The sequence below is a fragment of the Telopea speciosissima genome, chromosome 9, assembly GCF_018873765.1.
Source record: "Telopea speciosissima isolate NSW1024214 ecotype Mountain lineage chromosome 9, Tspe_v1, whole genome shotgun sequence".
Taxonomy (NCBI): Eukaryota; Viridiplantae; Streptophyta; class Magnoliopsida; order Proteales; family Proteaceae; genus Telopea; species Telopea speciosissima.
In genome coordinates, this window is record NC_057924.1 from 49956685 (window position 1) to 49982078 (window position 25394).

Sequence of the window (25394 nt, forward strand, 5' to 3'; positions counted from 1 at the left end):
CCTCCAAAGGGCCAGTTGGGCCATCTTCAAGTATCTTACTGTATATCCATATGTTCTTTGCTTATTGCAAATTTGAAGAACTATTATTATATAATTTTCAATAGATAGTGGATATCAGTCATGGCGAGGTTGAAATAGGGTGGTAAATTAGGTAATGTTAGAAGTTGAAAGTGAATTTGAGTTTGACTACTGTAGATAACTAATCTGATTCAAAACAACTTGAGAATTCATAAATATACAGCTGATTTGCCTCAGCCCTAATGAGGGGAGGAAATAAATAAAAATAAAAGTATCAAAATTATAATTACAAAAGCAAATGATATGTATTGTGCATTTATCCTCCATATGCTTTTTACAACATCTGACTAACAAAGGCAAAGACTGAAATTACATGGAATACCCCGAACAACCTGAAGCTCTCTATAAATAAATACATCCATCTTATAATGCTCTCTCTATCTGGGGTTGGATAGTGAGAGTATTGATTGCCGCAAAACTGTAACCTCTACAAGATCACAAATGAACCTGAATCTCAATAATTTTACCTAATAAGCAATATGGTCAATAAAGCAGCACCAGAGTTGGCTGAGTTTGAAACTAAAGCTTCAAGTTGACTGAAATATGAAGCTTCCATAGAATGCCAGCTCACAGTATTGAACTGAAGCTCTCGAGGGGATGTGATTCTTCGAGCATAGATGCTGCTTGGAAGCAATCACAGGCATCCACTAAACGTCCATCATCCTTGTGGACCATCCCTAAATAATACCAAGCCATACGGTTGGTGGGTTCAAGCCTCAATGCATCTGAGAGGAAGCTACGTGCCACAGGCAATGCCTTGGGGCTCATCTTCCACAACAAAGCACCAAGTAGGACCTTTGGAGGCACATAAGTCTCGTCGAGTAGAAAAACATTATTATAAGCAGCCAATGCTTCTTTAATTTGCCCTCGTCCTTCATACACTAGACCTAATAAAGTACAGAACAAAATAAGAAAGATAAATGGCATTATATTTCAAACGATAAAGTAAGAGTGACAATTATGTATACATGACCTAGTAAAATTACGGAATAAAATAAGAAAACGACTTCGTTTTGCAACAAAATTTTTTATTATCTGTGTATTTCAAAGTGGTTTTAGAATTGGGTTTCAGGCTCTTACATTACTTATCTCTCAACCAAAGGGTTTCTTAAGAGAAGTTCAAAAAAGTTATTATTAAGAACCAGTCAGCTACAATCATCACTGATTTTACACGATCTTTCAGACAAAATAATACAAAAATATAGTCCAATAAAAGGTCCACAAAACAATGCTTACGGTCAACTAACAAGCAACCGACAAATCCTCAAACATAAGACACAATAGTCCTCATGAAATAGAAGGGAAGATAATAGCGAATTCATGTTCTTGGTTCCCTCCTATTTTACATGTCCCCCCTAGAAGTTGGGTTTCATTGAATGAAAATATCTCCAGAACTTAGACAACATAGGGTCAACAAAATTCTGATAATCAGAAAGAACAACGAAATAATTCACTCCAAAAAAAATAGAAAACAAACTTATTTGAAATGGAATCAGAAAATTAGAAATTCAAATAAGTTTATCAAAGATAACATCAATAAGCAGTTCTACTTCCAAAACAAACCTATTCTACAGTATACAGCAGAAGATACATGCATCCACCCTTCTTTGAAACAGGCAGATGCTTTTCGAGCAATTCAATCTCAGAGGGCTTTTCGCCAAAAAAATAAAAAATCCTGAAATCCCAATAGAGCTATGGATAGATGAAGGAAAATCTTCCGCATCACGATAAGGAGTGAAGCAAGATGCTTCATTATTCTTTCATAACCCCTGGGTTAGCATTTAGCAAAGAAAAAAGGATGAAATTGGGTAGTATCTCACCCACACCAGCAGGATGTTTCCATCACTGCACCCACTAACAACTGCTTGCCTATCTCGGCTTTCACTCCAACACATTCAAATGGCATACTAAGGCACATAAAAAATGCCATCTTATCCCCATTTGCTGCCATCTTCAGAGACAGAGATGATATAAAGGAGTGAAACAGGCCACAGGGCAAGTGGGCGTGGGACACAGATGAACTGAGCAGCACCTATGCAATTGAGAGAACCTTTATGATCTGAGATTTAGAGGAAACAGAGAGACTCATGCCACCTGCACCCATTTCCCTCACTACACAATTGACCATTTCAGAATCCACAGGAGCCTACTCTCCCAGTGACACAGCAAGTACCCCGTCAAATGTGACAGTTGGAAACTCCCAGTGAATCGCGAGCATTTGCATATATGGGAAAGCTCTTCTACATGCGCTTCCCTGGTACGAAACGAGCCACTTCAAATAGGTTCATTGATCTGTTCAAGAATACAATGAATCTGGAAAGGTCTATGTAAGCTAGACTAATTTACCGACAAATTGACAAGTTGGGGGGCATTTCTAGCCCACATTTGGCACGTATAACTACTGCCAGCAACAATCTAAATTGCTGTGTAAAAGCACACCTGTGGCACCCATGGATGCTGCTGACAGAGAGTTTGGATCCAACTTTGACTGAAGAGTCATTGAATTGGAAAAATAATCAAGAGGTGGAAGACAGAAAAAAGACAAGAAAAAGAAGTGGCATCAACATTGTTTTCTCTGCTTTTACCCCTACTTGTTTAGAAGTCTATAGTATATAACCAAGGGCAAGGAAATATAGTGAAGCTATCCACTTCGCTCTTCATCGAATTGTGAAGGACTCAAAAACAAATATTAGCAAGATAACCATACCATGCATTGAAATACATCTGGGATCCATATCAAACACCATCCTCTCATGTTCCAACACCCAAAAGAAATTTCATTTTTCCTCTGCCACAACTATTTCTTCTGACTTTCTGTCTAGGAGGTTGGGCTAAATCTACTCCCATCTCTAGTCATACTGTGTCACCTTATATGGTCTGATAGCAAGCACCTCACATCCCTTTCTTACAGTACTTCAATGGATCTAAAGAATGCTAGAACCAAGTACTATGGTACCAACAAGTGGCCCTTTGTAGTTGAGCATTTCTATCACTTAAGTGAACCACTGCAGCAGGTCAAGTCAAAGCACTGCAGAACTAGACAATGATCTAAATGGAACCAATTACTGTACTCAAGGTAGGGGTGTAAATGAATAGCCGAAATCCGTTTCCGTATCCATGTTTGTATTCGTTTAGCACTATCCGAATCCGTCCGAAAGCTAAACGGATGCGGATACGGATAGGCTATAGCTATCCGAAAAGCTATATTTACATGTAAATGGATAAAATATCCGATCCGTATCTGTGTCCGTATCCGTTTAGCACTATCCGAATCTGTCCGAAAGCTAATCGGATGCGGATGCGGATATAGCACTATCCAAGCCGAATCCGATCCGTTTACATCCCTAACTCAAGGACATCTATCTTCTTCACACACACCTTTGACCATATGGTTTCAGTCACTAGGCAAATTATTAACCAAGGCATTTCAGGAAAGGTGGCTGTTAAACTAAACCTCAAATGTGTTTGGATTTCTTCCCCAATTCCATTTGTACAGGGGACAAGAAAGCCACAACATTGTACCATGAAATGTAGAACTGTAATTGAATAATCAAAACAGTACCAAAAACAGAATCTTTTCTCAGAGTATAAAATCCAGATTTAGAAGAATTGTCATAACTCAAAATCAGTAGGTCAGATTAGACTAAAACTCAAATCTAGTTCACTAAACCAGTGGTAGAATATTTTCTGAATATTCAAACTTAATCCAAGGGCTGGATCTGAGGATATGGGTCAGTCCTACCAGCATTAGGACAAGGGTATATCAGTAATTTCACAGATCAGATCAAAAATCTGATAGCAGAAAATTGATGATCAACCAAGAATGATCAGATGAGATAAAATTTGACAATAACAGATCAGTCGAAACAATGAATCAACCAGCAATTAGATATGAAATATTATATTTGAGAACACAAGGGCAAAATAGGAAATCTGTAATAAAACCAAAACTGCAAGTCAGATCTGATGGCGATTCTAATCAAGTCTCTCTAGAACAGTAAAGAACAGAATCCCAAAATCTAAAAGTATTCTAATGGCTGGATTCTCCCAACTCAAATTCATGCAAAAAAGACTTGCATATGAATTCCTATTTAGAGTAGGAAGCACAGGAAATTGCAGAAGCAGTACTTACTTATTAAGGAAGAAGAAGATGGCAATAAGAGAAACACCCGGGCTTCATGCCACAAGATGGTTTGGATGGATCTAACACCAACCAACCTTGACCTTAATCGAACACAAGATTCTTCACCAATGGAAAAGGAGGGTAGTAATAGCCTTTTCATTAATCAAAATTCGTGTACAATGTTGGCCCCCCTTACAAAGTATAGAAAACTCAAAAACAGACTTAAACACTAAAAAAGAAAGACCTAACCCAATCCTTAACTAATAAGATAACCTAAACTGACTAGGAAACTAAAATAACAAAGAAATAAAGACACTAACTGAACAAATCCCATATGCCTAGTCTATAGCCATATTATAGGTAGGCCTGTAAACGGATCGGATTCAGCTCGGATACGGATCGGGTGTAATCTGATTCGGATATTTCCTGGTCGAATACGGATACCTCTAAACGGATTCGGATGGATTCGGATGCGGATCGAATTCGGATTTTCGACCATCCGTTTACACCTCCGCCTTGTGTAACCCGAACCTTCCTCCCCCTAGTGGATACAATTCACTCTCGATCCATAGTTTTAGATCATGATTCTCTTCTCCTCATATTCTAGAACCTGTTGAATCTTCAAAAACCCTCAAGATCATTATTTACTTAATTTTTTATAATTAAGTATTAGGATTCGGATTTTTATCGGAGTATTCGGATTTTTCTCCGGATATCTCTAATCGAATACGGATGCCCCTAAACGGATACGGATGCGGATCGAATTCGGATTTTCGGTTATCCATTTACAGCCCTAATTATAGGTCCATTAAGGTGACCCATTACAATGAAAACTCATGGGATCAAAGGTCCAACACAAACATAACCCAATCTAAAGCTTATTTCCACTCTAAAAATCCATTTAGGTGATTTGACTACATTATTGTGCTTCAGTCCTATGATACCAATAGTTGGTTATCTCACCTTCTTTGTATTTTATATTAGTGGATCCTTAACAATTGGGAATGAGATAACACTAAGAACTCTTAATCCTTAGCAAGAGTCACATACTTGAATAAGAAAAAGCTAAAACAGCTTCTAGCATATAAAAGGTTCATTTTCTGCAAGAAGCGAAGAATCAAGGTGTATGTACTCACCCAATAAGGACCCCAAAATCCCCATATACAAGCTACCATTGGAAACCAGAGCCCTTTGTCCCCCAACACCCTGTTCGTAGGGCAATATGACAATTGCTATTTGGCCATCATGTATGAGGTCGTCCACATAACATTGAGAGAGAGACACGAATAATAATAAGAAATTTTCATGAGTGTGAGGCAAGGGCAAGCTGGTTATCAATAAGGTCTAATCTAGCAATATGCTTATCTTACTAATGGGTATGTTTTTTTATACTTCTGAAATTTTAGGATTTAATGGTATTGTTTTTGGAAAAAGAGTTAGTATGGTAGGTCAGAGAGTATTTTGGTGTTGGTCCAAAGCCCGGATAAAGGAGGAGGCTTGGTGCGTCAGGTCGGCAGCTGGTGTTGAGGTTTTGGTGTCTTGACTTCTGATGATGGACTGCTATGTGGAGCCTCCGGGGGCCGTGGAACAGCCTCAGAGGCTCCTGTGAGATTCACTCATTGGACCCACTTTCAGACTATCGGGGGGTATAGAGGGGGTTTGGGGGCGGCAGCCCCCTTCAGAAAATTTTTTAAGGACTATTAATGTAGTCCTAGATAGGTAGGAGACCTACTAGGAGCTAGTTCAACCAGGATCTGATCTGAACAGGTCATCCGAATGGGTCAAAATTAGGATTAAAGTTAGGTTTAGGTTAGGGTTGTCTGATATGGTAATGATAGGCAGGTGTAGGGAAGTATAATGGTATAGGTTTTAGTTGAGTTTCAGATTAGGGAAACAATGGAGAAGGAAGGAAGATGTTAGAGAAGAAGGAGACAAGAGAGGGAAGAAGAGAGAGTTACGGTTCAAAGTTGTGTGTGTTAGAGAGACTTCTCCAACCCACCTATATTGCTCAAATAGAATTACTAAAAGTATTACAATCACCTCCCTAGGGAGGTAAAAGGTAAAAAGACATAAAAAGTTAAAAATACATAATAAGGGAACTAGTTAGAAGTCTAGTTCCTGAACTACCCCTGATACATATTTACTATCAACTCTAACACTCCCCCTCAAGCTGGAGAATATATATTATGCATTCCCAGCTTGCTTAGAAGGATATTAAACTGAGGAGAGCCAAGAGCTTTGGTGAGGATATCTGCCAACTGATCACCAGTCTTCACAAAGGGAGTACAAATGCAGCCAGAGTCTATCTTCTCCTTGATGAAGTGTCTATCAACCTCTATGTGCTTGGTTCGGTCATGTTGAACAGATTGTGGGCACATGCGATGGCTGCCTTGTTATCACAGAGAGTCTCATAGGACCTTCGAGTGTCAAATCCCGCCTCGAACAAGTCTTCTCAACCATATAAGTTCACAAACTCCATGGGCCATAGCTCTAAATTCTGCCTCTGCGCTGGATCTAGCTACAACATGCTGTTTTTTGCTTCTCCATGTAACCAAATTACCCCCAACAAAGGTGCAATAACCGGAAGTGGATCTCCTGTCTGCGTAATGGAGCCAGCCCAATCAAGATCTGTGAAACCTTCCACTTTCAAGTGGTTATGTCTGGCATACAACAATCCTTTCCCTGGAGAAGACTTCAAATATCTAAGAATACGGTAAACGGCATCCAAGTGGCCACTCTTGGGAGCATGCATGAATTAGCTCACTACTCCCACTGCATAGGAGATATCCGGACGTGTCATGGCAAGATAGATAAGCTTCCCACTAGCCTTTGGTACTTTCCCGCATCCACTAGAGAAGAACCACAATCTTCTCCTAGTTTATGATTTTGCTCAATAGAGAATTGGCTGGTTTGCAGCCCAACATTCCGATCTCTGTCAACAAGTCAAGAACAAACTTCCGTTGACATATATTAATTCCTTTCTTGGTCCTTGATACTTCAATGCCTAAGAAATACTTCAAGGACCCAAGTCTTTAATTTCAAACTGTCGTGCCAAGTAACTCTTCAAGTTATCTATCTCAACTATATCATCTCCTGTGACCACAATATCATCAACATAAACAATAAGGGCTGTAATGGTACCATGGCCCCTCTTAGTAAAGAGAGTATGATCAGCTTGGCTCGGGAATATCCATTCTTTAGAACGGCTTGCAAAGCGCTCAAACCATGCCTTTGGTACTGTTTGAGACCATATAATGCCTTCTTGAGGAGACACACCTTCCCTTGGTGATGGCAGTTTGAAGCCTGGAGGAGTTTGCATGTACACTTCCTCTTCCAAATCCCATGGAGAAAGGCATTCTTCACATCCAATCGGTATAATGGCCATTCTTTATTGGCAGCCAATGACAAAAGAACTCTAATTGAGTTGTGTTTGGCAACCGGAGCAAATGTCTCCCGATAGTCAATTCCATAGACTTGATCGTATCCCTTAGCCACCAACCTTGCTTTGTATCTCTCAACACTCCCATTAGATTTGTACTTGATTGTAGACCCATCTCGCATCCAACAGGGACACGTCCCTTAGGAAGATCCACCGGTTGCCAAGTACCATTCTTCTCAAGTGCCATCATTTCCTCTCGACATAGCTTGTCTCCATTTTGGGTCGACATAGCATCAATAACATTTTTGGGAGTAGAAGAAGAGAGAGAGGGCGAATAAAGGCAAGACCTGTAGGAGAAAGAGCATCATAGGAAACAACTGGGCTATAGGATTAGTACAAGCTCTTTTCCCTTTGCGAACAAAGCAATAGGGAGGTCTAAATCACATAAAGAAGGAGAAGGAGATCACCTGAGTTAGAAGAGTGGATCTCGGGTTGTGGATCTGGATCCAAAGAGGACTCTTGGTAGGTCTTCTTTCTTTCATTATGCAAGCCTTCACCTTTTACGTATGTAATGTGGTAATCTTTCTCCTTACTAGGACCCTGCGCATTCTGTCAACCACCGAATCAGATGCACATCATCCGATTCACAGACTTCCCAATGTCAAACATAAAGGGAGAGATAGGTAGTGGGTAATGGAGAGAATCAACAGCTGTTCATTCCCACAATTCTCCCCCGAAGAGGATCTTGAGATGGGGCAAAAAAAGGAATAGATTGAGGAAGGTGACATCTTTAGAGGTAAAGCACCGCGAGAAGAAGCATGGTAGCACCAGTAACCTTTAGAAGTAGAAGAGTAGCCAAGAAAAAGACACTTGAGGGCTTTGGGATCAAGTTTTGTGCGATGTGATTTGTTAACATGCACATAACAAACACGACCAAAGATTTTAGGAGGAAGAGAGAAAGCAGAAACTTGTGGAGATAAGATGTCTAAGGGAGATTTGAAACCAAGAAGTTTGGTTGGCATGCGATTGATGAGGAAAAAGAAGCGTGAGAAGACGGAGACCAAAAAGTCTTGGGAACATGCATACCAAACAAGAGACTACGGGTGACCTCCAATAAATGGCGATTTTTCCTCTCAAGAACCCCATTTTGTTGGGGTGTGTCAACACACGCTAACCGATGGAGAATGCCATTCTTAGTAAAGAAAGCTTGGAGACCACTAAACATATATTCTCCCCCTTTATCGAGACCGGACAACTTTGATACAGTATCAAATCGAGTAAGGATCATTTGATAAAAATTCTGAAATGCCTCACAAACATCACTCTTATTTTTCGGAAAAACAGTCCAGTGGCACGAGAAAAATCATCAACAAAAGAGACAAAGTAACGAAAGCCAAATAAAGAAGTAGTGGGAGAAGGTCCCCAAACATCGATATGTATAATATGGAAAGGAGCAGCGAGTTCTATTACCATGATATAGATAAGAGGAGCGACAATGTTTGGCCAACATACATGGTTCACATTCAAAAACATGGGAAGATGCAACAGAAGAAAATAAGTGAGGTAAATGTTTCCTCATTACAACAAAAGATGGATGGCCTAGACGCCGATGCCATAACATAACGAGACTCCGCTGAACTACTGTCATCACGTCCACACACATGGGATGAGTCGGTACACTAGGATAAAAAGGTAAAGGCCTTTCTCCTCACGTCCGCTACCAATAATCCTCTTCGTCACCAAATCCTGAAAGAGACGGTGAGAAGGAAAAAGGTGACACAACAGTTGAGGGATTTAGTCAAGTGACTTACAGATAAAAGGTTAACAGCAAGGTTAGGAACATGAAGAACTGAGGTAAGGGAAATAAAGGAGGTAACAGGGATACTACCTTTACCAGATATCGAGGAAAGGGATCCATCAGCTATCCTGACTTTATCCTTACCAGAGCAAATGGTATAGGTATCATAAGTAGAGGACATACCGGTCATGTGGTCAGGTGGCACTGGTCAATGACCCAAGACGTAGGCTGAGAGAGGTCGTAGCGGAGACCTGCAAGGCTGAGGACGAAGATGAGCTGGCCACGGTAGATGCAGGAGATGTGCTCAACTGGGCTATAATCCGGCGGACTGTGTCAACCAAGATAGGATCATCCTGTGGAGCATCTGCCGCAGTCGTCACGGAGTGAGCTCGAGCTCCCCCTCTACGACCACCACGACTACGTGTGCTAGGGGGGCGACCATGAAGGGACCAACACCTATCCTTGGTGTGCCCAGTTCTCCCACAGTGATCACATTTAAACCTGTCTCTCCCAACTCCACCTGGCACCAATTGTCTCTACTACACTGGCTGCCTCACGAGTGGGCCCTGGCCTCTACTACCCCCAGGGTGTCTCAAAAAACTGGAATTGAGAGCCGACTTGTCATGAGATGATGTTGATGTGGAGTCCATAGTGACACGGCGAGTCTCCTCGCTCTGTAGGTAACTACAGACCTCACTAAGAGATGGAAGAGGAGATCGGCCAAGAGTTGGAGCCGGATGGGTTCATAGTCCGGGTTCGGACCACCAAGTAAAGTGAACACCCGCTCCCTTTCAAAGGTCCGATACACCTTCGCTTCATCCGCCGGTTAATCAAATGGAGGTCCGGTAGTGGTCATATTCTTCCAAAAGACTAAGGAAGGCATGATAGTACTCGAGATAGTTCTGTCCCTCTGCCGCATGGAATGAATCTTTTGGTGCGGTGATACACTTTGGCAGAGTCACCCACTCTGTCATAGCCCGAGAGACACTATCCCGGATGGCCTGGCGATCTCCTTTCTTATAAATCTTCTCCCAATCTCGAGGCTTCTGGAGAAGATCAACCATGTCATGACCGTAGAGTTCTCGTCTCCCATTTCTCATAAGTAGGTGCATTCGGCTCTGGAGGCTTGATAGCACTGTGATGTACCCAAGCTTCCCTTTGCTCCTAAGGGAAAGTTTCACGGAATGTGACCAGTCCAAGTAATTTGTCTCATCAAGTTTCACAAAGGAAAGCTGAATCTGTGTGCTTTCATAGGCAAATTGAGGAGAAGGGACAGGTATACCAGGTCCGAAATCTCGAATCAGCCATTGTTCAAGTGGGAGTACACACTCTACCCGAATAATAAAAAAAACTTCCAAACAGTCCGATAACACGAACCAGAAGTAAAGGCAGCCTGTAGAGGCACAAGTAAAGGAAAAAGCAGGAAAAAGGGCTTCACCCTAGCATTCACCAAGAAATAACATATCCGAAACAATCTTAAGGCCCTCACACAAAGCTGATGTTAAACATTTCTCAGAAAGGCAGCAATACATAGCAGTCCGTAAATAAGAGGAGCAGAGAAATTGCAAGTGAGAAATTGCAGTCCCGATATTACCTAAGCGTAAACTTAGATTCCACGAAGAGAGTAATCGCTTCAGGAGTGGAAGATTGAAACCAAGGCCGATGGGATGAAAAGAACACCCTTGGCGATTCTATGGAGCCATTCCAAGGTCGAAACCAAGGCCGAGAGAGAGAACCAGGGGCTCGAACTTGAAGCTGGCGGTAATAGTTGCAGGTGATGGAATGGCTTCAAAACTTCATAATAGCTTCTACCAAGCTCAAAGAACACCTCCAAACAGATGAGTAGGTTATTTCCAACCTATTTCATACTTCTATACCACAGATTTTTTTACATTGGTAGCTTCTCTTTGAAACCCTTTGAATCCTAGGATTCCAAAGAGAAGAAAAGAATAGAGAAGAGCAACCAAATATGACTCTCAAACCAACCTGCTCTGATACCAAGTTGAGTTTCAGATTAGGGAAACAATGGAGAAGGAAGGAAGATGTTAGAGAAGAAGGAGACAAGAGAGGGAAGAAGAGAGAGTTACGGTTCAAAGTTGTGTGTGTTAGAGAGACTTCTCCAACCCACCTATATTGCTCAAATAGAATTACTAAAAGTATTACAATCACCTCCCTAGGGAGGTAAAAGGTAAAAAGACATAAAAAGTTAAAAATACATAATAAGAGAACTAGTTAGAAGTCTAGTTCCTGAACTACCCCTGATACATATTTACTATCAACTCTAACAGTTTTATGATGTTTGAGTGAATGGAAGTAGGTTAGGTGAGTTGGGCAGCAAGATATGGTTATTTGAGACAATTCCTAATGGAGGTAGGAGAAGGGGATTCTAGGGTTTAGGGCGGTGGGGGTCTAATGAAACTTGGATCGAGTGTCAATAATGATGTAAGGGATGTATGCTGAAAGTTTGGCTTGAAACTAATGGACAGATTTGAAGTTATGGAGGAATCCTAGTTAGGGTAGGAGAGGGGTAAAACTGTAATTCCATACAATCGTCTGAGTGGATGGAGCCGAAATTTGAATCTAGTCTCTCTTAGGGTTTGAGGAAGATTAGATCAAATTTTTAGCAGGTTCTAATGGTTAGATTTGGCTAGGCAGAATTTTCACGAAAATCACCTTGCATGTGACCTTCTAGAAGAGAAGAAGAATAGTTGCAGGTTTTAGGGTTCTAATGGATCTATGATATTAATGGTGGATGCGGAAAGTAGTAATGATTGAGTATTGGCAATGGGGATTGATGGGGTTGGGTTTAGAGGATTAGGAGAAGAAGGGTTGCTGAAACTGTAAAGTACTTACTTGAACACTGATCTTCAATGGCAGCAGCTTTGAAGATGAACAATGAGGTCTCCCGATCCACAACATGCAAGGAGATAAGTAGCAGCCCACCCGATCTTCACGATGCAAAGAGTCGATTAGAGATCCACCAATCCCTTCACCTTGATATTACTCATAAGGCAACCTTGATATTACTCACAAGGCACACTCACGATGGAGCAAAGGCAGCAAGAGTAAAGCTGAGTTTTTATTAAATAAATTCGTGTTCAATGCTGGCCTTCCTTACAAACTTATATAGAAGACTCAAAAATAGACTTAGACACTAAAAAGGAAAGGCCTAACCCAATCCTTAACCTATGAGCTAACTTACATTGACTAGGAAACTGAAATAGACACAAAATAGAGTCCTAATCCAGCCCAACTAAACAACTAAAAGAAAAACTAATAAAACCACTTAAATTGAACCACTGGTTTAAACCAGCTTTGGACCAGTTCAATTTAAAACATTAAAAACATGAAAATAAACTAAGTATAGGGCTAATCCCGTATGCAACCTATGTACCCATATTTTAGGTCCATTAAAGTGGCTTATTACATAGAAAACCCATGGGATCAAAGGCTCAACATGCATATAACCCAACCCTAGACTTATTTCTAATAAAAGAAGCCCAGTTTCGTGATAAATATGCATCAACTATATGGGTATTTTGGTAAATTTCCTATATAGGGTTTCGCTATAAATCTGTAGCAAGAGTACTTTCTCTGTATTGCAAATCTGAGAGAGGTGTGACGAACGAGTAATTGTAACTCTATTCTCCATTGATAGTGAAATAAATCTCATCTCACCGTAGAAGTAGGCAACCTTGCCGAACCACGTAAATCTTTGTGCGCATTGTGTGATTGTGTTTGCGATTTCCATTCTTCTTTGCATCGTGTTAGGTTTTACAGCTGGCACTAAAAAAACTTTAACCAAACCCTTTTTACATGGATTCTAGAACCTTATATTTCCGATCTTATGCTAGGGCATCCCCCCATAAGTGACATGCTACACTTTGATCTCGGTGTAGTGAATAATGAGCAAGGGTGTCCTCTGTAAGCGGCGTGATGGTTTTCGCACCGTGGACGAGTGCAAGTAAAGAAGCTAGTCTAAAAGCGTCAGATTAAATTAGCATCTTGGAGCATAGGATATTTAACGGGTAATAGCTTGTATTCAAGAGACTAGATGGAAGGGTAAAAAAGCAACGGAGTTGGATGATTTTAACCTTTGATAAACGGGGGATAAAAGTGATAGAAATGGATTGGACATAGAAGGGGATAAAGATTTAAGAATGATGTGGTAGATATTAAAAGATTTGGTGATACCATTATATCCATCAAGCTTGTGTTGGAGAAAAAGGCTGTCAACTTGTCAATATAATTAGCGCTTACACACCCCAAGCAGAGTTGGATGACATTAGTTAGTTACAATTTTGGGAACTCATGGATGGATTAGTGCAAGGTTTTAATCAAGGAGAAAAGATTATTATAGGGGGTGATCTGAATCGGTATGCTAGGAGAGATCGTAGAGGCTATGAAGCTGTACATGGAGGATATAGTTTTGGAGAGGAATGAGGAGGGCACTTGCCGCACTTCAATTTTAGATTTTTCTGTGGCTTATGATTTATCCATTGTAAACACATACTGGAAAAAGAGAGAGAAGCATTTAGTTACCTTCAAAATAACAAATTGCTGCTCATTGCAGACAAAGCACTCAATCGGTTTACCAGCTCTAGCCGCTAGCATGGATCTGATCCTCTCTGTTCGGTAAGCTGGCGGTAATCCATGAATCTGGATCCAAATTTTCAATATATAAAGACAATCCAGGAGGGCAAGCAGCCCACGATTTTGCTATTCAATATTGTTGTTAAGCTACTGCTTCTACTGAAGTATTTCCATGGTATTCGATCCTTGGTGATGGAGCTGGTGTATAATCCAAGCTGACTCCTTGCGGTGGGAAGCCCAGGAGGTTACTCTTCAGTCCTTGTTCTCATTCTTTTTAAGCACTCCAGCCATTAGAAGGCATCCCCACTCCAGCCGAGATTCACTATTGCTGCCTGCTCTGCAATTCCTTGGTTAGTTTCTATTTTTGGACTACCTTCTAATTCCATTCCCCCTCTTTCCTGCTCAATCCCACCATCACCTTCCTCCCATCTTTTCAGCAAACTTTTTCCCCTCTAAGACCTCCACTCAATCCTTGTTTCATCCCATTCTACCCAGCAGATTGTCTGCTACACAATTTTTCCCAAAACCCATTAAAACCCTGTTTTCTACCCTGTTACTCAAATCAACAGAGAAGAAAGGCCTGCTCCAGATTTGTTTGCCTAATCCCTTGACTTCCCTGTTATTCCAGACCTATTCCCTCACCTTACCTCTACCCTAAGCCTACCCATTAATCCCCCAATCCAACCCAACCTTAACCCCATCGAGCTGAACCTTTTTCCCTGATTTCAGATCCTGTTTGGGACTGGTTGAATCTTCATTCCTGTCCTACATTATTAGTGCTCGGTGGAAGTCAACGCCTGACCTTTATTATGCTCTGATGACCAACTCGTCGGAGTTGGTCATCAGAGCATAATAAATAAAGGTCACGGTCAATTTCACACCTAGAAGATCGCCGGATTGGAGAGTGGAGTTCCTCGCAGATCGCCGGAGATGACAGGAAGATGTGTATGCAAGTCGCTGGAGAAGAAAGAGTTGAGATGGAGGAAGATGAGGTTGGAACGAAGGAAGGTGAGGAGATGGGTTTAGGTTTTGTAATGTAAGGGTAAAAGGGTAGAACTACACTAATGAAGGGTAATATGGCCATTTATGAATTTTTTTGCTTCAACTAACAGTTTCAACTTAACGGACTGGGGTTATTTGTAAGCCCCACCATAGTCCAGCCGTCCAGGGGAGGTCCATGTAATTGTTCAAACAATGGGGGGTTGTTTGTAACTTACTCTTACTATTCTTATTATTATTATTCACTAAAGCACTTTTCAAAATGGATTGTCCATGTCTTGCATAGTAATTGGAAAGTATCTTTTGTAGTAGGATCCCACTGACCAGAAGAATGTTCAGCCCGCATGGTGATAATAATGAACAGAAATGTCTTCAAAGATCCCTAGCTATTGGATTTCAGCACTCGCACACCAAGGACGCAGACCCAATTCTTCCACCTGTGGGATTTAAGTAGAAACTACATCCACTGCCCATGGTGGAACCCAAACAAAAGATGCCACTTATGGTTGGGTACAACCTGAAACCAACTAGCTAAACCTGGCTTTGGGTATTGTGGGAAGTTTTAGACCAAGATTTGGTTTTATACTCAGGAAAGTCAACCAACTTCGATAAAATGATGACATAATAATGAAAAAAGTGTCTCATGGAACGCTACAAACATGGAAATCTAAGAGTCATAAATTAAGCAAATATCCATCACTAGTTGGCAAACAGTGCACCTTCTTAGGCTGCGACCCATCTGCTAAACATCCGAAAACCAGGACCATCTAAAACAGCACATCCATCATACATAGGATAGAAATAGTAGAAAATGTTTGATAGCTCTTCGCAGGTTATATGTATGACAGTATGACTGATCCTTTACAGCAGGTTTCCATATTGCTAAGGTATTCAGTAACATTGTTTTATCATAGACATGGTTATCTTCGTTCCATTCCTATACATTCTAGCAACGAGAAAAATGAGGAAAATTCTAGCTTTAGGGAAGGATATTCCACTTTTCATAGTCATGCAGTTTCTATGACACACTTCATCACAGGCTCACAGGTCAGACACTTCAATATAGAATGGTTTAATTTATGTTTCATCCTCGTTAGTTACAAGTTTACAACCAAAGCACGCAAAAAGAACCTTTGAGAGACATAAGCTTCCTTCTGTCATTATCTTTACTTATTTCTGTATGGAAATTTTCATGAACTGGTTTTAATAGATGAGGATTTTAGTTCTTATAATCTTACCTTCTGTGTGCAGTGTTGCAGCAGAATATTGCTGCAGTGCTCTAGCTTTCTCCAAACATATCTCAGCATCCCTCCAATGTGACAGGCTGGAGTACAAATTTGCAAGACCTTGCCAGACCTCATACTCATTGACCTTGTCATCCTCAATCTAATGTAACAACAAAAAGCCACAATGAATTTAGAAGCATGAAGAACAAGTCATCACATGTTCGTGCACATCGTTGATAAATATGTCAAAGTTGACTAATCATTGTGTTTCACTTCTTTCTTAAATTTAAAATAAAATCAGAAATCAGTGAATGTAGAAAAAAAAATCTGAAACATGAGAGAGATGAGTCTGCCCATGTGCAATAGGAGCATAATTGACTCATCATTGAGCTCAGGAGCAAAACCACAATGAGGAAATCTAAGGTGTCCATCTGGTAATTGAAGGTAGACAAACAATTTATTGTTTCATGTGCCAAAGAAGAAGGGGGATAAGAAATACCATTTAATTGTGGACTCCTGAATATTATGGCTTGGATCATCAAAATTTCCAGCCATCAAACTAGAACATTGATTAAAAAAATATGTTAATGGCTTAATGAGCTCACTGTGATCTAGCTACATTACAAGATAGTTATCTATTCAACAGTCTCATCATTGAGTTGGATAACAATTCCATATTTCACATAATTATGTTATGCATTCTAAAACAACAAACAAATTAATGGAGTGGAAAAGTGGAATCCAACCTGAGAGCTACTACTCCTGAGAGGCCCAAAATACTTTTTTTGGGCTTGGACCAGTGCAAGAAGAAAACGATAAGCTTCCACTGCATCCATGGGCAATGATTGAGAGATCTTCAATTTAGCCTTTAATCTGAGCAATGGTCCTTGCTCCCACTTTGAGGTCTCATCTAAAGCGGCATCCGTAACGACTTCAGCCTCTGAATACCGTTGTTGGGCAGACAAAACCAGAGCAAGCAATCTCCAACCTTTTAATATGGAACCCCCTGTTGCATCTATAAACCGTTTTGCACATCGTAAGGCTGCATTTGAGTTCCGGTGCTCCGCATATTGAACCCCCAACTCAAAAATCAAATCTGGGTTTTCACGTTCAAAAGCCATTGCCCCATCTAATGATTTCAAAGCTTCAGACTGAAGGTGAGACCTCTCAAGGTCTGAGGAAGCAATCTTAGCTTGCTTTTCCAAACAAAGACCCAACATGCGAAGACCCACACCCTTTAAATGCTCATCTACCCCTTGAGCATTTGCAATCACTCTCTGCGCATACTCTACTCCCTCGGAAGCAAGAAGAGAGTCCTCACTACATATCTTGGCAGCCAATAGCAGTGCCCGGGGGTCATCTGGTCTTTCATGCTTGTGTAGAGACTTCCTTAATAGATTCAAGGCGACTTTGTTTTGTCCTGATGCACTGTAGCAAAGAGCTAAAGTGTTCCAGCGGTCACAACGATGAAATGTTCCAGGTAAAAGCTCTTCAGTATTCCTTGCCAATACAGATGTCTGGCCACATAGAGACAAAGCAAATGTAAAATGCTCCAATACCGAAGGATCCCATTTGGTCTTACCTAGGTAAAACTTCCTCAAAAGAATCATCAAAAGAAGAATCGCCTCTTCAAGGTTGTTTCTTGGAACATAAGAGCCATCTATCTGAAAAGCCAAACTGGGTGGCCCTGCCTCTACACCACTGTACATCAAAAATATGGCAAATGCTTTCTGAATTCTTGCACAACATTCATTGTCAAGGTTCCACTGACTAAGGAGAGCACGTCTGTAAGCAGATATTGTTTCCTGATAACAATCAGCTTGCTTCCAAAGCTCTGGGAGGAGCTCCACAGCTTTACTAACTGTCTCTTGCAACTTAATGTCCACCAGTACATCAGGTATGCCATTTTGGAAAATCCTCTCCACAGCATCAAGGACACTTCCACATTCCTGAGCAGCCTCTGCAACGTTTGCATAAAACTAGTTTCAGCAATTTTTTTTTTTTATTTTTTTTTTTTTGGGAGGGGGCTGTTGGGAAGTGGAAATTAATAAAAGAAAAGTCATTTCAAAATGTAGTCTAGCCATTGGAATAGTTCAAACCATTTGCTCGACTGAGCTTTTGAAGTGACTTGGCTTTCAAGTATATGGCTTCAAGAACCAGGCTAGCAGCATGCTGAGAAGGTGTGTGCACTGATTCACTGCGGGAGCGACCCCTTCTAGAAGAAGATGGTTTTTCAGTAATAGAAGGTTGAAGCCGCTGTATAGCAGTCTGAAGGTCAATTCCATCGAAAACACGAAGTGCGCTTTCCAAATTGCCCCTTTGATACTCCAACCTTCCAAGAAGGGCTCTTGCTTCCTGCAAAATGCATAAAAATAACCATTTATTCCAGTCAAATAAAAATACAATAAGATGTAATGATATGCCATACCATAATTTCATACTGTACAGAAATAATTAGCGGATCTAAACCTCTAGCAATAACAGGCAGAGAAACAGGTAGATCAAGGCACTCAAAGAGCCCTTGGACAAGAAACAAATTTTCTGCCAAAGAAATTTGACAATATTTTCAGGTGAAGTGGAAAGTAGTATGATGCATGCCATGCTGTAAAGTTTGAAGTCTTTCTCAAAATATAAAGCAGTGAATCGAGAGTCTCTTGCTATGTCCCCATTCCTTTCTTTCTTCGATTCTATGGTCGACCAGATATTGCAATGTCCTTTTTTTATTGTTCTTATTTTTTTCAAACTGAATATTAGATAAAACCTTGGAGGAAGCAACTAGATTATAAGCAGCACATTGTAAGATTTAACTATAAAAAAGATCTAAAAATGAACCAGTCAAAGAATTAATGAACCTTAGAGCCTTCAAACCTTCAGTCAAGCACATTGAACATTCAAGAAAAAAGATCATTATTTTACCATATGATTCAATTATTTGCAGTCCACTAGTCCATCTGTTAGCAGATCTGAATTAGAGAATATTGCTTGGATGATCAAAGACTGATCCCAAGCTCTGTTTTAAAATAAAGAATAAAAATTGCATGGACAGAATTGCCCCTAACATAGCGACTCTGATATAGAGTGACTGTACATAATAGAAAGCATATAAAAAGGTAAAAAGTCCAGAATACCCCCACGGTATTCTGGACTAGACAATCCAACACTCCCCCTCAAGTTGGAGCATATATGTCACACATGCCCAACTTGAGTAGAATAGGATGAAACACTTTGCCACTCAGCCCCTTAGTTAACACATCGGCTAACTGATCAATAGACTTCACAAACAAAACACAGATGAGTCTGGCTTCAAGCTTTTCCTTGATGAAATGTCTGTCCACCTCCACATGCTTAGTATGATCATGCTGGACAGGGTTATGAGCAATGCTAATGGCAGCCTTATTATCACAATACAGCTTCATGGGAAGATGGGCAGCAACACAATTATCTTGCAACAATCCTCTAATCCATAACAATTCACAGATTCCTTGTGCCATTGCACGAAACTCTGCTTCAGCATTGGATCTTGCCACAACATTCTGCTTCTTGCTATGCCATGTGACAAGGTTTCCACCCACAAAGGAGCAATATCCAGAAATGGATTTTCTATCGGTAGAGCCAGCCCAATCAGCATCAGTGTAAGCTTCAACTTTCAGATGACCACTGGTAGATAAGAGTATTCCTTTTTCTGGAGCAGACTTCAAGTATCACATGATGCGAAGCACTGCTTCCATATGAGAGGAATAAGGATCATGCATAAACTAGCTTACCAAACTCATAGCAATAGCTATGTCTGGTCTAGTATGAGAGAGGTAGATCAGCATTCCCAGCAAGGTATTTTTGAAAGTGAGATTCCTCATACTCGGTTCCATTATCACTTCTCAAAATTTGAGAGTAGCCTGGAACTGAGTTTGGACCATTTTATGAAAATGCTGAAAACATGAAAAAAACCTGATTTTTTGTGTGCATAAGATATACACATGTGTTTCTAGAGTGACAGTCAATAAATGAAACAAACCAATGATGACCAGAAAGGGAAGTTTTACGACTAGGGCCCCAAACATCAGAATGCACCAAATGAAAAAAAGAACTCCTTTTATTGAAATAGAATAAATTAAACGAGTCTGTTTGTTCAAAACACAAGCCTCACAAAAAAATTCATCCTTATTACAACCTTTTACTAAAGCAGGAAATAAATGAGATAGTTCTTAATGGGGGTGACCTAATCTAGAGTGCCATTGGTAAAGTTCCGAAGAGACTAAGGAGTTCTGATGTAGTGGAGGAGGTGTTGTTGATGGAGAAGGACGACCATCATCAAGCAGGTACAATCCACCGTGCAATTTACCACATCCAATCATCTTCCCTTTCACCAGATCCTGAAAAACACAGTAGGAAGGAAAAAAAGGTTACTTTGCAGTTGAGATCACAAGTAATACTACTAATGGAAAGAAGGTTAGTAGTAAAATTTGGATTGTGCAAAACAGAAGACAAAGTAAGAGAGGAAGTGTAGTTGATGACTCCTTTTCCAGAGATGGAGGAAAGGGAACCATCAGCTACCTTGAAATTGTCTTTCCAAGACGTCGGAGAATACGATGGAAAAGGCTAGAGGAACCAGTCATATGGTCTATAGCTCCAGAATCGATAATCCAAGGATGGGAAGCTACTGAAGCACAATGACCACTAAATGAAATACCTAACCGAGTAAAGTTTGAACCTGAAGGAGCAGAGGAATTGGCAGTAGTTGATGTAGTAGAGGCAGCAACAGCAGAAGACTATAGCACACGCAAGAATGCATGTAGTTTATTCAATCTGAGATATCCTCTTTTTGTATTGCTAATGGAATCATTCATCAAACTAGTTGCTCCTATACTCCTCAACAAAATGGGGTAGCGGAGCTAAAAAATAGGTACTTGCTTGAAGTTGCCAGGGCCCTCATGTTGCATATGCAAGTGCCCAAACATTTTTTATGTGATGCAGTCCTTACTGCGTGTTTTTTGATTAACTGGATGCCTTCTTCCGTTCTTGGTGACAAATCATCTTTTTCTATTTTGTTTCCCAGTTGCTCCTAGAATTTTTGGGTATGTTTGCTTCGTTCATACTCTCCATCTCCATAGGAATAAATTGGACCCTCGGTCAACCAAATGTATCTTCCTGGGTTACTCTAGGACCCAAAAGGGATATACAGGTGTTATGACCCTCTCACTAGAAGGCAATTTGTGAGTGCAGATGTCACCTTCTTTGAAGGTACATCTTATTTTTCTGCTCAGCCCACCGTGTCCAGTGATCCATTAGCTGTGTCTAACCCTCCTCCCATTCCTGCCATTGTTCCTATGACTACTCCACTACAAGTGTACCGGCGCAAGAGGCCCTTTGGGTAGATCCATACAGATCAGACTGGCCCTTCTGCATCGCTTCCTGTACCTTCCTCAACCTCTGGTGGAGATCCAGTCTTACCTGTTCTTCCTGACGTATCAGCTGATCCGGATCCTGATGACTTACCCATTGCCACTCGGAAAGGTAAACGTTCATGCACTCAAAAATCTTTAGTTACCTATCCTATTGAGAATTTTGTCTCTTTATCTTCTTATATTGTCCCTCGCACTCACACTGAGGTTCTTACTAATCCTGCCTGGAAAAAGGCCATGGTTGTGGAAATTGATGCTTTATTGACTCGACATACGTTTGAGTTGGTGGATTTACCTCCTGGGAAAGACCTTGTCAAGTGTCGTTGGGTGTACACTATTAAGTATCATTCCGATGGGTCTGTTGATCGGCTCAAAGCCCGCCTGGTAGCTAAAGGGTATACCCAAACTTATGGTGTTGACTATTTTGAGACCTTCTCTCCTGTGACTAGACTGAATTCTGTTCGCTCATTATTTCTCTGGCGGTGAACTTTGATTGGCCCTTGTACCAGTTAGATATCAAGAATGTTTTTCTTTATGGTGACCTACTTGAAGAGGTCTATATGGAGCAACCTCCAGGCTATGTTGCTCAGGGGGAGAATAGTGGCCGTGTGTGTAGGCTGCACAAGGCCATTTATGGACTGAAACAGTCTCTACGTGCTTGGTTTGAGAAGTTTAGTTCAGTTGTGACTGGTTTTGGTTTCACTCAGTGCTTCTCAGACCACTCTGTGTTTGTTCGTTGCCAAGGAAAGAAGTTGGTGATACTTGTTGTGTATGTTGATGACATTATTATGTCAGGGAATGATGAGAGTGTAATCACAGGGGTGAAAAATTACTTACAGCAACACTTTCAAACTAAAGATTTGGGACAGCTTCACTACTTCCTTGGGATTGAAGTTATTTGAAGTAAAAAGGGAATCAGTCTGTCTCAAAGGGAGTATGTTTTAGATCTCTTGACTGAAACAGGTATGCTTGCTGCAAAACCAGTAGATATTCTTATGGATCCTAATCACAAGTTTGGCTATAATGATGGTGAGGGTCTGAAGGATGTTCATTCCTACAGAAGCTTGATTGGGAAATTGTTGTATTTTGACAATCACTAGGCCAGATATTTCTTATGTTGTTGGTGTTCTCAGCCAGTTTATGCAGTCTCCTTGTAAGTCTCATTAGGATGCAGCCGTTCGAATTCTTCGGTATTTAAAGGGGCCCCTAGGAAGGAGTTGATTTATCGACCCAATAAGCATATGGAGCTTGTTGCCTACTCTGATGCAGATCGGGCAGGTTCAACTAGTGGCCGTAGATCTACTACTGGATATTGCACGTTCGTTGGGGGAAATCTAGTAACGTGGCGGAGCAAGATACAGACTACGATTGCCAAGTCCAGTGCTGAAGCGGAGTATAGAGCCATGGCCCATACCATTGCAGATGATGTGGGTTAGGTCTCTCCTACTTGAAATGGGTTGTTCAGTTCCAACCCCTATGAAGATGTTTTGTGACAACCAGGCAGCCATCTATATTGGTAGTAACCCTGTTTTTCATGAAAGAACTAAGCATATAGAGGTGGATTGTCACTTTGTTCGCAATGCCGTTTTGAAGAAGCTTGTTGAGACACTGTTTGTCTCTTCGTCTGATCAGATCGCTGATGTGTTCACCAAGTCCTTGTTTGCTCATAGTTTTCGGTCTTGTCGTAACAAGCTAAGCATGGGTGATATATATGCTCCAGCTTGAGGAGGAGTGTTGGAGTAGATAAGGGCAGATAGGTCCTTTATGTGTTTTATTTATGTTCTTTATTATTTCCGCATGATGTAAGGGCAGTTTTGTCCTTAGTATTTATTATTATATAAGACATTAAGTGACCTGCGATAGAATATTGAGTTCTACTGCAGGTCCATCCTCTCTTTGGGATTTGTGGCTTCTTCTTCCTTTCTCCTCTTCCTTTTTCTTCTCTGTTTTCTTCTTCTAATCTGATTGCATAATTTCTGATATTATAACAAGAAACAATTCAACACATCAACATCCCAGAAAATGAGAGAGCAAAAGATCCCAAAACAAATTCCAGGTTTCAATCCCGTAGAAGGATGAAACTTCACATTTTCAGACAACCAAAAAAAAACCCCAGAAAACCAGGGAATCCGAAACAAATCCAGCACCCCACTCCACCTGGGGGCTAAACCCAAATCTTCCCCAAATTTGTATTTTTTGAACCTAGGGGCTAAACCCAAATCTTCCCCAAATCGATTTTCAGTTTCAAACCCTAAACGATTTGGGGAAGATGAGGGCAATTTGGTCATTTTATTCTTTAATTTTGGTGGGTTTATATCAAAAGGGCATTTTGGTCATCAGATTCCCTGAAACTAACGTCTAACGTCCCAAATTAACAGACTGGACTAAAATGTTACAGTGTTTTGAAAGTAGGGGGGAGTTTGTAATTAGAAAAGTTGTAGAGGTGCATTTGGACAAATGGGCATTTTCAGGGGGCATCTGTAAAAAACCCTTTTTTTGGAGGGGGTGTGGGGCAGGGGAAGGAGAAAGTTTAGAGCACTATGAATATATTTTGCAGATGCAATGGACTTGTTGGCTAGACATGAACACTACACATCCTCACAGTGGGTTCAAATGGATGAACTGATTTGAAACATCTGCATCTTTAGAGTATTGCAATATCTTGTTCTAAAACAAACAAATACCACATATATTGTGAACCAAACATCCAATTAATGCACAAAGCCTCTTTTATAATCAGCATTACATGCATATGAAAAATGAATATTAACTTTATTTTAAGTTACGCATATCCATAAGGATCCTAAACAAGCAGTGCACCCTACAAATCGATTTCTTATTAACTTGGATATTCCCATCACCTTATGTTACAAGTGGATTCTGTAGCCAATTGACCAAGTTTACCTGAGGATAAATTACATAATGGAACTTCAACATGTCAAGGTACTCAATATCTCGTCCTCGTAACTAGTCCCACAGTGCTAAAGGGTATAACTAACAGCTGTGCATTCAAGTATATTAATCTCTGGCTTATGCAATTACAAATTTCACACTGGAAGATCTTAAGTACCATGCTAGTTTCTCTGTAGTATGCAACACAGCCTTTCATACCTATATAAAGCATGTGCATGTTGATTGTAAGGTCATACATAGAAGTTATTAGGAAAGTTTATTTACATGAAACGCACTTCTCCTTGTACCAGCTTACTGTTAGCTTCACAGAATATGATCCACCAAGCAAAGTAATGCAAAAACATAATACAGATATTAAGAGATGCTTTTTGGTCCTTCCACATGTTAACTGTTTCCTCATAAACCCAAGTTGTAATATGTTAAAAGATGATGGTCCAAGCCATCTCAGAAGGAAGAAAGATATACACATTCTGATGATCTCAAGCGACAACAAAGCATAATCACAACAAAATTTGTAAAATATGAAAAGGGGCCAAGGGAGAAAGTGATTTCTTCTCAAGAGAAACCTGCCCAATCCTAAGCCCATGAAACCAACGCTAGGAAAACAATTAGAAAAAAAATTAACAAACTAACCTCAAAATTGAGCGACAAACCCTCCCGCAAAGAAGACTCTGCCTCCAAAATATTTCCCTCATCAATTTTTGCTTCGACTTCAGAGGTTTTCATGGAAAGCCCATTTGCACGGAGTTCTCGAACTTGAACTGACATGTCATCCTCAAGCCCACTGGATTCTCTTGATTCCGCCTCCAACATTTTTTAGCGCAACTTTTTTTGAAAACTTAAATAAGTGAGGTTGAAATGGCAATATAATGACACCTCCCTTAAC

General features: G+C 40.5%; 1 protein-coding gene across 1 annotated transcript; it reads right to left on the minus strand.

Moving 5' to 3' along the window:
- Positions 1-281: 281 nt before the first annotated feature.
- LOC122640634 (protein NPG1-like) lies at positions 282-25394 on the minus strand. Its single transcript, XM_043833847.1, has 5 exons — positions 25142-25394; positions 18296-18551; positions 16943-18156; positions 16209-16356; positions 282-965 (listed from the first exon to the last, which is right to left on the minus strand). The coding sequence occupies exons 1-5, from the start codon at positions 25319-25321 to the stop codon at positions 646-648; spliced, it is 2118 nt and encodes a 705-aa protein (XP_043689782.1). The 5' UTR covers positions 25322-25394; the 3' UTR covers positions 282-645.

Coding starts and splice junctions, on each gene's coding strand:
- LOC122640634 (XM_043833847.1), bottom strand. CDS start 25,321: ATGTTGGAGGCGGAATCAAGAGAATCCAGTGGGCTTGAGGATGACATG. Junction 18,157..18,295: donor AAAGCTCAGTCGAGCAAATG/GTTTGAACTATT, acceptor CAAACGTTGCAG/AGGCTGCTCAGGAATGTGGA. Junction 966..16,208: donor TGCAACACTGCACACAGAAG/GTAAGATTATAA, acceptor GTACTTTATTAG/GTCTAGTGTATGAAGGACGA.